Source organism: Pseudophryne corroboree, chromosome 6, assembly GCF_028390025.1.
Source record: "Pseudophryne corroboree isolate aPseCor3 chromosome 6, aPseCor3.hap2, whole genome shotgun sequence".
NCBI classification, from domain to species: Eukaryota; Metazoa; Chordata; class Amphibia; order Anura; family Myobatrachidae; genus Pseudophryne; species Pseudophryne corroboree.
In genome coordinates this window covers 287,825,038-287,838,467 of record NC_086449.1, presented here as the reverse complement: position 1 = coordinate 287,838,467, position 13,430 = coordinate 287,825,038, and the positions used below count along the sequence as shown (strand labels likewise).

The 13,430-nt window shown below is 42.8% G+C and overlaps 1 protein-coding gene across 3 annotated transcripts in view; it reads left to right on the top strand.

Annotated features, from left to right (window-relative positions):
* WDR72 (WD repeat domain 72) overlaps positions 1-13,430 on the top strand; it is a 417,276-nt gene that overhangs the window by 146,901 nt on the left and 256,945 nt on the right. For all 3 annotated transcript variants that reach the window (XM_063926109.1, XM_063926110.1, XM_063926112.1), the window contains 3 exons: positions 8,167-8,312; positions 8,670-8,763; positions 12,880-13,021. In XM_063926109.1, the coding sequence (XP_063782179.1) occupies positions 8,167-8,312; positions 8,670-8,763; positions 12,880-13,021 (382 nt within the window). The remainder of the gene's footprint in view (positions 1-8,166; positions 8,313-8,669; positions 8,764-12,879; positions 13,022-13,430) is intronic.

Below are 13,430 nucleotides of genomic sequence, written 5' to 3'. Positions count from 1 at the left end.
TCATCTTCTCCACATTTTCTGGAAGTAACCTCGTACGCCGATTGCTGACAAGGTGAGCGGCGGCACTAAACACTCTTTCGGAGTACACACTTGTGGGAGGGCAACTTAGGTAGAATAAAGCCAGTTTGTGCAAGGGCCTCCAAATTGCCTCTTTTTCCTGCCAGTATAAATACGGACTGTCTGACGTGCCTACTTGGATGCGGTCACTCATATAATCCTCCACCATTCTTTCAATGGGGAGAGAATCATATGCAGTGACAGTAGATGACATGTCCGTAATCGTTGTCAGGTCCTTCAGTCCGGACCAGATGTCAGCATCAGCAGTCGCTCCAGACTGCCCTGCATCACCGCCAGCGGGTGGGCTCGGAATTCTGAGGCTTTTCCTCGCACCCCCAGTTGCGGGAGAATGTGAAGGAGGAGATGTTGACAGGTCGCGTTCCGCTTGACTTGACAATTTTGTCACCAGCAGGTCTTTGAACCCCAGCAGACTTGTGTCTGCCGGAAAGAGAGATCCAAGGTAGGTTTTAAATCTAGGATCGAGCACGGTGGCCAAAATGTAGTGCTCTGATTTCAACAGATTGACCACCCGTGAATCCTTGTTAAGCGAATTAAGGGCTCCATCCACAAGTCCCACATGCCTAGCGGAATCGCTCCCTTTTAGCTCCTCCTTCAATGCCTCCAGCTTCTTCTGCAAAAGCCTGATGAGGGGAATGACCTGACTCAGGCTGGCAGTGTCTGAACTGACTTCACGTGTGGCAAGTTCAAAAGGTTGCAGAACCTTGCACAACGTTGAAATCATTCTCCACTGCGCTTGAGACAGGTACATTCCACCTCCTATATCGTGCTCAATTGTATAGGCTTGAATGGCCTTTTGCTGCTCCTCCAACCTCTGAAGCATATATAGGGTTGAATTCCACCTCGTTACCACTTCTTGCTTCAGATGATGGCAGGGCAGGTTCAGGCGTTTTTGGTGGTGCTCCAGTCTTCTGTACGTGGTGCCTGTACGCCGAAAGTGTCCCGCAATTCTTCTGGCCACCGACAGCATCTCTTGCACGCCCCTGTCGTTTTTTAAAAAATTCTACACCACCAAATTCAAGGTATGTGCAAAACATGGGACATGCTGGAATTTGCCCATATTTAATGCACACACAATATTGCTGGCGTTGTCCGATGCCACAAATCCACAGGAGAGTCCAATTGGGGTAAGCCATTCCGCGATGATATTCCTCAGTTGCCGTAAGAGGTTTTCAGCTGTGTGCGTATTCTGGAAAGCGGTGATACAAAGCGTAGCCTGCCTAGGAAAGAGTTGGCGTTTGCGAGATGCTGCTACTGGTGCCGCCGCTGCTGTTCTTGCGGCGGGAGTCCATACATCTACCCAGTGGGCTGTCACAGTCATATAGTCCTGACCCTGCCCTGCTCCACTTGTCCACATGTCCGTGGTTAAGTGGACATTGGGTACAACTGCATTTTTTAGGACACTGGTGAGTCTTTTTCTGACGTCCGTGTACATTCTCGGTATCGCCTGCCTAGAGAAGTGGAACCTAGATGGTATTTGGTAACAGGGGCACACTACCTCAAGAAATTGTCTAGTTCCCTGTGAACTAACGGCGGATACCGGACGCACGTCTAACACCAACATAGTTGTCAAGGCCTCAGTTATCCGCTTTGCAACAGGATGACTGCTGTGATATTTCATCTTCCTCGCAAAGGACTGTTGGACAGTCAATTGCTTGGTGGAAGTAGTAAAAGTGGGCTTACGACTTCCCCTCTGGGATGACCATCGACTCCCAGCAGCAACAACAGCAGCGCCAGCAGCAGTAGGCGTTACACGCAAGGATGCATCGGAGGAATCCCAGGCAGGAGAGGACTCGTCAGAATTGCCAGTGACATGGCCTGCAGGACTATTGGCATTCCTGGGGAAGGAGGAAATTGACACTGAGGGAGTTGGTGGGGTGGTTTGCGTGAGCTTGGTTACAAGAGGAAGGGATTTACTGGTCAGTGGACTGCTTCCGCTGTCGCCCAAAGTTTTTGAAATTGTCACTGACTTATTATGAATGCGCTGCAGGTGACGTATAAGGGAGGATGTTCCGAGGTGGTTAACGTCCTTACCCCTACTTATTACAGCTTGACAAAGGCAACACACGGCTTGACAAATGTTGTCCGCATTTCTGGTGAAATACTTCCACACCGAAGAGCTGATTTTTTTGGTATTTTCACCAGGCATGTCAATGGCCCTATTCCTCCCACGGACAACAGGTGTCTCCCCGGGTGCCTGACTTAAACAAACCACCTCACCATCAGAATCCTCCTTGTCAATTTCCTCCCCAGCGCCAGCAACACCCATATCCTCCTCATCCTGGTGTACTTCAACACTGACATCTTCAATCTGACTATCAGGAACTGGACTGCGGGTGCTCCTTCCAGCACTTGCAGGGGGCGTGCAAATGGTGGAAGGCGCATGCTCTTCACGTCCAGTGTTGGGAAGGTCAGGCATCGCAACCGACACAATTGGACTCTCCTTGTGGATTTGGGATTTGGAAGAACGCACAGTTCTTTGCGGTGCTTTTGCCAGCTTGAGTCTTTTCATTTTTCTAGCGAGAGGCTGAGTGCTTCCATCCTCATGTGAAGCTGAACCACTAGCCATGAACATAGGCCAGGGCCTCAGCCGTTCCTTGCCACTCCGTGTGGTAAATGGCATATTGGCAAGTTTACGCTTCTCCTCCGACAATTTTATTTTAGATTTTGGAGTCCTTTTTTTACTGATATTTGGTGTTTTGGATTTGACATGCTCTGTACTATGACATTGGGCATCGGCCTTGGCAGACGACGTTGCTGGCATTTCATCGTCTCGGCCATGACTAGTGGCAGCAGCTTCAGCATGAGGTGGAAGTGGATCTTGATCTTTCCCTAATTTTGGAACCTCAACATTTTTGTTCTCCATATTTTAATAGGCACAACTAAAAGGCACCTCAGGTAAACAATGGAGATGGATGGATACTAGTATACTTATGGATGGACCAGCGACTGCCGACACAGAGGTAGCTACATCCGTGGACTACCGTACTGTGTCTGCTGCTAATATAGACTGGATGATAATGAGATGAAATTAATATATATATATATATATATATATATATATATATATAATATCACTAGTACTGCAGCCGGACAGGTATATATATTTATTATGTAATGACTGATGACGGACCTGCTGGACACTGTCAGCTCAGCAGCACCGCAGACTGCTACAGTAAGCTACTATAGTAGTATGTATCAAGAAGAAAGAGAAAAAAAAAACCCACGGGTAGGTGGTATACAATTATGGATGGACCAGCGACTGCCGACACAGAGGTAGCTACAGCCGTGGACTACCGTACTGTGTCTGCTGCTAATATAGACTGGATGATAATGAGATGAAATCAATATATATATATATATATATATATTATCACTAGTACTGCAGCCGGACAGGTATATATATTTATTATGTAATGACTGATGACGGACCTGCTGGACACTGTCAGCTCAGCAGCACCTCAGACTGCTACAGTAAGCTACTATAGTAGTATGTATCAAGAAGAAAGAGAGAAAAAAAACCACGGGTAGGTGGTATACAATTATGGATGGACCAGCGACTGCCGACACAGAGGTAGCTACAGCCGTGGACTACCGTACTGTGTCTGCTGCTAATATAGACTGGATGATAATGAGATGAAATCAATATATATATATATATAATATCACTAGTACTGCAGCCGGACAGGTATATATATTTATTATGTAATGACTGATGACGGACCTGCTGGACACTGTCAGCTCAGCAGCACCGCAGACTGCTACAGTAAGCTACTATAGTAGTATGTATCAAGAAGAAAGAGAAAAAAAAACCACGGGTAGGTGGTATACAATTATGGATGGACCAGCGACTGCCGACACAGAGGTAGCTACAGCCGTGGACTACCGTACTGTGTCTGCTGCTAATATAGACTGGATGATAATGAGATGAAATTAATATATATATATATATAATATCACTAGTACTGCAGCCGGACAGGTATATATATTTATTATGTAATGACTGATGACGGACCTGCTGGACACTGTTAGCTCAGCAGCACCGCAGACTGCTACAGTAAGCTACTATAGTAGTATGCATCAAGAAGAAAGAGAAAAAAAAAAAACACGGGTAGGTGGTATACAATTATGGATGGACCAGCGACTGCCGACACAGAGGTAGCTACAGCCGTGGACTACCGTACTGTGTCTGCTGCTAATATAGACTGGATGATAATGAGATGAAATTAATATATATATATATATATATATATATATATAATATCACTAGTACTGCAGCCGCACAGGTATATATATTTATTATGTAATGACTGATGACGGACCTGCTGGACACTGTCAGCTCAGCAGCACCGCAGACTGCTACAGTAAGCTACTATAGTAGTATGTATCAAGAAGAAAGAGAAAAAAAAAAACACGGGTAGGTGGTATACAATTATGGATGGACCAGAGACTGCCGACACAGAGGTAGCTACAGCCGTGGACTACCGTACTGTGTCTGCTGCTAATATAGACTGGATGATAATGAGATGAAATTAATATATATATATATAATATCACTAGTACTGCAGCCGCACAGGTATATATATTTATTATGTAATGACTGATGACGGACCTGCTGGACACTGTCAGCTCAGCAGCACTGCAGACTGCTACAGTAAGCTACTATAGTAGTATGTATCAAGAAGAAAGAAAGAAAAAAAAACACGGGTAGGTGGTATACATATACAATTATATATATATTATATACAATTATATATATATATATATATATATATTAAACTGGTGGTGATTAATTAAACTGGTGGTCAGGTCACTGGTCACACTATCAGCAACTTGCAAGTAGTACTCCTAAGCAGACAATCACAATATATACTGGTGGTCAGTGTGGTCACAATGGCAGTGTGGCACTCTGGCAGCAGAGTGCCAGCAAAAGTGTGCACTGTACGTTAAAATATGTACTCCTGCTCTCAGACTCTAACTGCTCCCCACTGTCTCCCCCACAAGTCAGATATACAGTCACACTATCACTTCAGCAAGTAGTAGTACTCCTCCTAATGCTCCCCAAAATTACTAAAGTAAATAATACTGTGTCTCTCTCTACTCTAGTAGTCTCACTCTCTATAAACGGAGAGGACGCCAGCCACGTCCTCTCCCTATCAATCTCAATGCACGTGTGAAAATGGCGGCGACGCGCGGCTCCTTATATAGAATCCGAGTCTCGCGATAGAATCCGAGCCTCGCGAGAATCCGACAGCGGGATGATGACGTTCGGGCGCGCTCGGGTTAACCGAGCAAGGCGGGAAGATCCGAGTCGCTCGGACCCGTGTAAAAAAAACTGAAGTTCGGGCGGGTTCGGTTTCCGAGGAACCGAACCCGCTCATCTCTAGAAGGGCCATCCTGCGTGACACTGCAGTGCCACTCCTAGATGGGCCAGGTGTTTGTGTCTGCCACTTGGGTCGCTTATCTTAGTCACACAGCTACCTCATTGCGCCTCTTTTTTTCTTCTTTGCGTCATGTGCTGTTTGGGGAGTGTTTTTTGGAAGGGCCATCCTGCGTGACACTGCAGTGCCACTCCTAGATGGGCCAGGTGTTTGTGTCGGCCACTAGGGTCGCTTAGCTTACTCACACAGCTACCTCATTGCGCCTCTTTTTTTTCTTCTTTGCATCATGTGCTGTTTGGGGGGTGTTTTTTGGAAGGGCCATCCTGCGTGACACTGCAGTGCCACTCCTAGATGGGCCAGGTGTTTGTGTCGGCCACTTGGGTCGCTGAGCTTAGTCATCCAGCGACCTCCGTGCAAATTTTAGGACTAAAAATAATATTGTGAGGTGTGAGGTGTTCAGAATAGACTGAAAATGAGTGGAAATTATGGTTATTGAGGTTAATAATACTTTGGGATCAAAATGACCCCCAAATTCTATGATTTAAGCTGTTTTTTAGGGTTTTTAAAAAAAAAACACCCGAATCCAAAACACACCCGAATCCGACAAAAAAAATTCGGTGAGGTTTTGCCAAAACGCGTTCGAACCCAAAACACGGCCGTGGAACCGAACCCAAAACCAAAACACAAAACCCGAAAAATTTCCAGTGCTCATCACTAGTGTACACACGGTGAGATAAATCTGTGAGATTTTGACTATATAGTCAAAATCTTATGAAAAGTTAGTGCATATCTCATGGTGCTAGGCAGCTTGCGATACAGATTCGATCCCGATGCGCGCTCCCGTGGGGTCGGTATCGTAAGGCTAGATAGACTGTGCAGGCAAGTCAATCTTGACTATCTAGTGTACTATCTAGTACAAAGTATAGTCAAAATTGGCACTTAGTCAAAATCGTACATAGACAAATTCTCAAGCACAGATAGTCAAAATCTGTACAATCTGTGCTATCTGGGCTCTGGGGGAGTTCAAGGGAAATCGCATAGTCAAAATCGAACATAGCAGGGATCTCACCGTGTGTACACACCCTTAGTATGGCGTTACATTCTCTGATCATTTATGACAGCCCACACAAAATATAATTGCAAGTAATTAGAGACGTACATAGATTTATGGTTAAGTAGTCTACTTCATTTTTTTTAATTAATAGGAAATATCTAAATTTGCATATATACTAAAGAAAAAGCTAATGTTTGTGACTGTTTAAACACTGCAAAATGCAACGGACACTTGGGGAACAACTTAAACACATTTATCAGCCTATAACCAGATTATATTATATTGCAAAGTCCCCTGTTCAAAATAGACAGACTATGGCCCTAGGAAGCTAAAGTAATGCTACATCATATATTAGTAATACAGACTATTTGCACTAATACTTTTCCCAAGTTAAACTAAATGGAACAGTGATAGTTAAAAGTGTTTCAATAATACACAATATTATGAAAGTATAATAGCTGTATTTACATTTTTTTAGTAAATGGGTATCTCATTAAATATAAGTTTTCATTAAAATCTGAAATGCAACAACTCAGGGACCCTTCACAGGAAGTTGCACATGCACGGCCATGCTAGGTCTAGTCTCCGGATAGCTGTGTCTGAAGACTCTGGAAGATGAGCAGGGTTTGTGTTGTTTGTTAAACACTGCTGCCTGGACGAGCCTCTGAATGACTGATGCAGGAACATCCCATTGTTACTAGTTGGGAGAGATAAGGATTTATTTAATGTCTTAGGCCTTACACTCACAATGTTTCATAATGTTAACACACACATTTTTAAAATCTTTATTTATAATGTTTACAGAGTAGCACAAAATGAAGTGCAGAAATGTAAAAATAAGATTTATTATGAGAATAACATGCCATTAAGAAAGTCATAGTTCAATGTACATATTAGAATAATAAAATCAAATCCCTAAGTAAAAGAAAAGGGGAAGGGGAAGAGTAGGCAGTGTCAGGCTGGGGCATGTAGGGCCCGTCAGGGAAATGACATGTTTAGGGATATGGCCAGTCTACAGAGGGGGTGTGGCCAGCTGCTGCATTGGTTTGCCTAACCATTAGAGAGTTCATGGGCTGGGCCCTTGATAACTATATACAGTACACATATATATATATAAAAATACTGCTAGTGCATGCATGATAATGTAATAACAGCAATGCACCTGTAGTGATTACACCATAGTGCAGTGTAAGGTATCATGTATAATGTATAATTCAAGTGCACAATTTGGAAGCCTAAAGGAGGAGCTGGGGCCCCAGGTAGTGAGGCCCCCCGGGGGGTTTCCTAAGTGCCCTTTTGGACCTGTCCAACCCTGGGAGAAAGGAAGGGAAGTGTGAGAGGGAGCAGGGAGCTCATCAGTAGGGAACCACTTATAGAACAATGTAAACACATTTTCAAACACTCTTCAGCAAACACACGCACTTACATATAAATGACTTCCCTGAGGAGAGGAGCCAATGTAAAGGTCTCTGCTGTACTAGAAATAATAAGGCAACAGATTTGATTTCTTTAAACTAATCTAAAATGGGATTGTGAACACCTGTATTATTCCTCAAAATGTACTAATTTCTGACAGTCAGAATTATTTTATTTCCATTTTGCTGTCATCAAGGGGTGCCTAATTTTTATCACTTTATGTATTGCTATTCCTTCTAGGTCTATGATTACTGTGATTTTTCCCTCCTCTGTTCTGATATCTGTAAAGATGGTCAGAGCTTTACTGGGGGTGAGTTCCTGGCCGCTAACAGACTGATCATCTGGACCCAGGATGGGCACAGCTATATCTACCAGCTGCTGAACAGGTGGGCTCACATGGGATTGGCATATGATAAGTCCAGGTACAAAATAAGCTGTTTGTACATGTATTGTAGAAAATCCCTGCTTGTCACACTTGATCAAAACCCATAACAAAACCCCTTTGACATTAGAACATTTGGCTTGAGTTTGGCACTCCTCAGTCTTTATGTGAAACAGCAGGACATGAAGAAATAAGATTACCCATGTAGAACTTGATTGGACAGATGGTGCTATGATTTCCAAGAACACAAAAGTAATTAGTTACCATCTTTGTAACTTCTTGTGGTGCTAAGAATTTTAACCCCGTCAGTCACCTTTTGTTTGATGTCATTTTAAAGCCTCATGTTGCTTTCTATCTACAGTGGTCTTTCCAAATCTATATGTTCGGTTGAAGGAGGATTACTTAAAGAAACAATCACTCCACACTTACTCTGCTCTACAAGTATAAAGGAAAAGGTACATTATCACCAATATACTGCTAAACAAAGTATATCACTTATATCACTGCATTAGCTTAATCACAAACGGAACTGAAAAACCTGTGCAGCATGATGTAGCTTGTTTCTGTGGCGGAAATGGTTACAGTATATATGTGTGTGTGTGTATAACAGTGACGTGCAGTGAGGTGAGGCAGAGCCTTTCCTGTCATACTAACGTTTGTGCCATAGTTTTGACTGTATAAAGTATATGAAAAATACAAAGAATATGTTTGAAATATCTTCTTTGCGTTATTCTAATAATTTTTATAGTCAAAATTCTGGAGTAAAAAGTCTATGGCAGGTGAGACAGTGCCTCCCCTACCTACCCTGACTGTACATCTCTGATCAAAACTCACAGACTTTCTAGCAGTATACTGCTGCACCTGTGTATAATGCCCAGATGTACGCTTTGGCTCATATATTGCATATAAATCTGGCTCTACACACATATATATGTATATATATATATATATACACACACACATATATATAAATACATATATATCTCAACAGTTTCAGCAAGTAACAAAGCATTGACAGACGGAGCTGCTTCTATCACACAATTACATACAGCAGACAACCTTCTGCAGAATATAGCTAAAAAAAAGCATTCAGATGACACAAACAGATGTGAAATAATAGAGAATACTAGCATATATACAGTGAGACATAAGTGAAATAGGGATACATACTGTATACACACACACACACACACACACACACACACACACACGACACTCTACAGCAGTTCACAGTGCTCTGTTGATCTTAGGATAAAGCTATACTTGCCTACTCTCTCGAATCACACCTTTGGCCGGTCACAGACAAGCGAAAAGTGGGTGGACTAGTCAGATTATGATGCGATTCACAATGCCTGTAATGGCTGCATTGTTTATCAGGGACGAGGCCATGATGATGCAATCACATTATCATCACACCCATTGGCCCGCCAGCTTTCCCTTGACATGCCCCCACTCCCCACGTTGAGCCCCATCCCGGAGGGGGCAGCCAGTATGTTGGCAAGTGTGGATAAAGCACAGATACAGGCCAGGTTTCTTCTACCCAGTGCACACTGAAATCTGGCTCTATCAGTAGTGCACTTGTCTATGTCTTGGGGAAAATACTGAGAATGGCATTGAGAAGGAATGCATTTAGTAGATTAGATTAGTAATAATCAGATTTTTCTAAACATCAATTTCAGGTGAATTCATTGCATCTCTTATTGACTGAGTTATACTGTACATCAGCAGCCATTTGGAGACTAAAGTGCATTGAGGTCTAGGTAAATGGCTCACCCACCGGGGTTTCTCCTTTGGAGGCAAATCTGTAGGTGATAATGATTTCCAGTTTCGGAGTCAGGTCGCCCCTAGGCACAAAAATAATGGTTGCCCCTCATCATGTCACTGCCTCCTTCATGTTAGGGTCTTCAACTACCAAAGCAATGCTAACCTCATGTCAGAACCGATGGGCGGTGCAGGGCAGGTGGCGGCACTGGGAGGGAGGGCACAATTGCTCCCTTTTATTTCATCATGGGAAAGAGGACTGGCCACTGCTGAGCTGCCTCTCTCCACAGCATGCGCTGGCGTGCGGCTGTCAGCAATGGGGAAGGAGGAGGGCAGCGGCAGCTAGTCCTCTCTCCCCACCTGACGTCACACGCGACTGTCAGCAATGGGGATGGGGGTGGGCAGCGGGACCCCTCCAATAGGCCCAGATAAAGAGTAACCGCCCCCCTCTCTGTGCCACTGGGTATATTGCATTATTAGAAGTCAATGAATCTCATTTATTAAGCACAAAGCAGTGCAGTATTGGTGCAAAATTCCCCTATGGTGGCTCCTAGATTTTTACCAAAGTGCATTGGTTTGTGGAGCAAGATTTTGGCATTTGCAGAGAAACAAAAGTTTGGGCAGAGTAAATGTAGTTATGCAGAGTAGTGCAAAAATACGTTTTCATTTTGTCAAGCAAGACTATTGAAATAAGATAATGGGTTACTTTGTATAGCGTTGAACAGACATTTTACCTCAGCAAAAACACTATTTTTACATCATCTCTGTGCTTTTGGAGATCAGGCTTTGTCTTATACTTTTATTAGAGGCCTTTTTCACCTTTCAGTTGCATTTTAGAAGAGAAGCTAACCACTGTGACTGTAAGAACCCACACGTATTGCTCTTTATGTTATAGGATAGAGTGAGAACTGACTTTGGTGGCCATTTTATGTGTGTGAATTTTTTGATCCCTATGATTGGAGTGCCTCTGGAACTGTTACTCCCTGCTGACATACAACATGGAGGCACAAACAGCTCCCATTGCAAATTAATAATTGGACCCATTATGCCAGCTCAAAGCTCATGGAAGGTCAAGTGCTTTTCCGAGGGATAGAAATGGCTCTATACACATCTGCACAGATGCACCTAAAAATGCACACACTCCTCTTCTTTTTCCCATTATAGTAATCTCAATCAATAAATTAATATCTTATTACTGCAGTACTGTACTTCACAAATCATGGCGCATTGGTGCATTTACACTTTGCCAGGAATCACTACACTATTCTACTCTTCCTTTCTGCCTTTGCAAACAGGTGCTCATCTGCAAATGCACATATCTTGCTTTTCAAACCTATGAACCCAGGCCAAATCTATGGACATGGACAGGAGTATATTAACCCACGGGGCCCATGTGAAGCGCCCTCTCCTCCTTATAGTGGGAGCCTCCCTTTTGTAAAACAAGAAGATGGTGCATATGCAAAATAAAGCAAAGTCTCTGTCACAGTGCCAGAGTCTTTGTTTTCATTGTGTGGCACCATATTTGTGAAGATATCACCGGAAATATGGCACCATGGCGCACTAAACCACTGGTGACCCTGCTCTGGGTGCAGTGTGTGCAGTCTAGAACACCCCCGGATCAGAGAGCCGTGTATGCACTGACCACACGACACACATTATAATATGTCTATGGACGTGGATCTAGAGTTGGGTTTACACTACTGCTATATTGTATATGACCTCCATTGTGCCTTTATGAAGCCATAATACACTATAAAAGTATGCTGACTTCAGGCCAGGACATTGCAGTTCTTGAAGATGATTAACAAATCAGAGACAATCATACCATTTCTTAATGTTTACTTCTCCTAGACGTTACTGTACAAATATATAAACTTTTTCTTAAATCTGTAGTCCAAGCCCGGTGTACTGTACATAGAGGTAGAATAAAACGCTAAAGTGAATTCTCCTGTAGGTTTTTTAAGCCTGAGAAAAGTGATCATCTTGGGAAAAGTAGCATATACCACTGTATAGCAGAGCATGAAACCCCCAGCCACAAAAATTTATGTCACAGCCACCAGTGGAAAAGGGATAGTCATAAGAGGCTGGAAGGCATGGAATGGTAGTTGGGGGTAGGTAGGGTAAAAAATGCATTTTGGCTTTCTTGCTGCAGCAGGTCAGAAGGTTAGATATAAATGTGATGCTTTCCTATATTCCAAAATTGTATATAAATCATACAGTTCCCCCCTGCACTGAGAAATGTACAACAATCCCCTGCCATCACTACATGGTCACAAGATAATGATGCCATATAGAAGCAGGGCTACAGATTGTTTTTTTTATGCTAGGTGACAAAACACTTTGACAATTGATGACAGTAATAGTGCTGAATATTATCTAATGTTGTAAATATATAGATATAGATAAATATAGTATGTTGGATATGATTTTCTTCACTTACAGATAACACACCTTGGGGCAGATGTATTAAGCCTGGAGAAGTGATAAAGCAGTGATAAGTGCAAGGTGATAACGCACCAGCCATTCAACTCCAATATGTAAATTGACAGTTAGGAGATGACTGGCTGGTGTGCTATCACATTGCACTTATCACTGCTTTATCACTTATCCAGGCTTGATACATCTGCCCCCTTGTTCTGAGGTTACATAGCGGTTTATTTACAACATACAGTAGTTACAGTAGTAAAATAATCGTTCTTTTTCATTTCACGCATAATTTGATCAGAAGCATCGGGTTTTAGTAAGTAATCCAAATAGACTGCTTTAAGTAATCATGTATTAATTAAATATTTTCTGATATATTAATACAGAGCTTTACATGTACTATGGGATTCATGAATGAAAGGAAAGAGCCATTTTTTAAGATATTATATTCCGGGGATTCATCTGGCAGACTCAACTTCTGGCATATTCCTGATGTTCCTGTATCACAATGTGATGGCTCCCCACTGGGTAAGACATTGCGTTTTCTTAAGAAAATATGGTATTATCCAGTATAGCATAGTGAACGTTACACTTGTGAATAACATGATAAGTGTAATTCTAACCACGTTTCCACCCAGTGGTGAGGCTGCATATTATTTATTTATTAACAGTTTCTTATATAGTGCAGCATATTCCGTTGCGCTTTACAATCAGAACAACAGTAATAGAACAAAACTGGGCAAACACAGACAGACATAGAGGTAGGAAGGCCATGCTCGCAAGCTTACAATCTATAGGGAAATAGGCATTGATACACAAGGATAGATGCTACCTATTGTATAATGGTCCACCAGATTACTAGGTTCTTAATGGGTTGTATGATATGATCACCCAGGAATGTTGGCCAAGGGTCAGGAAGGTGTGAGAGCATATAATA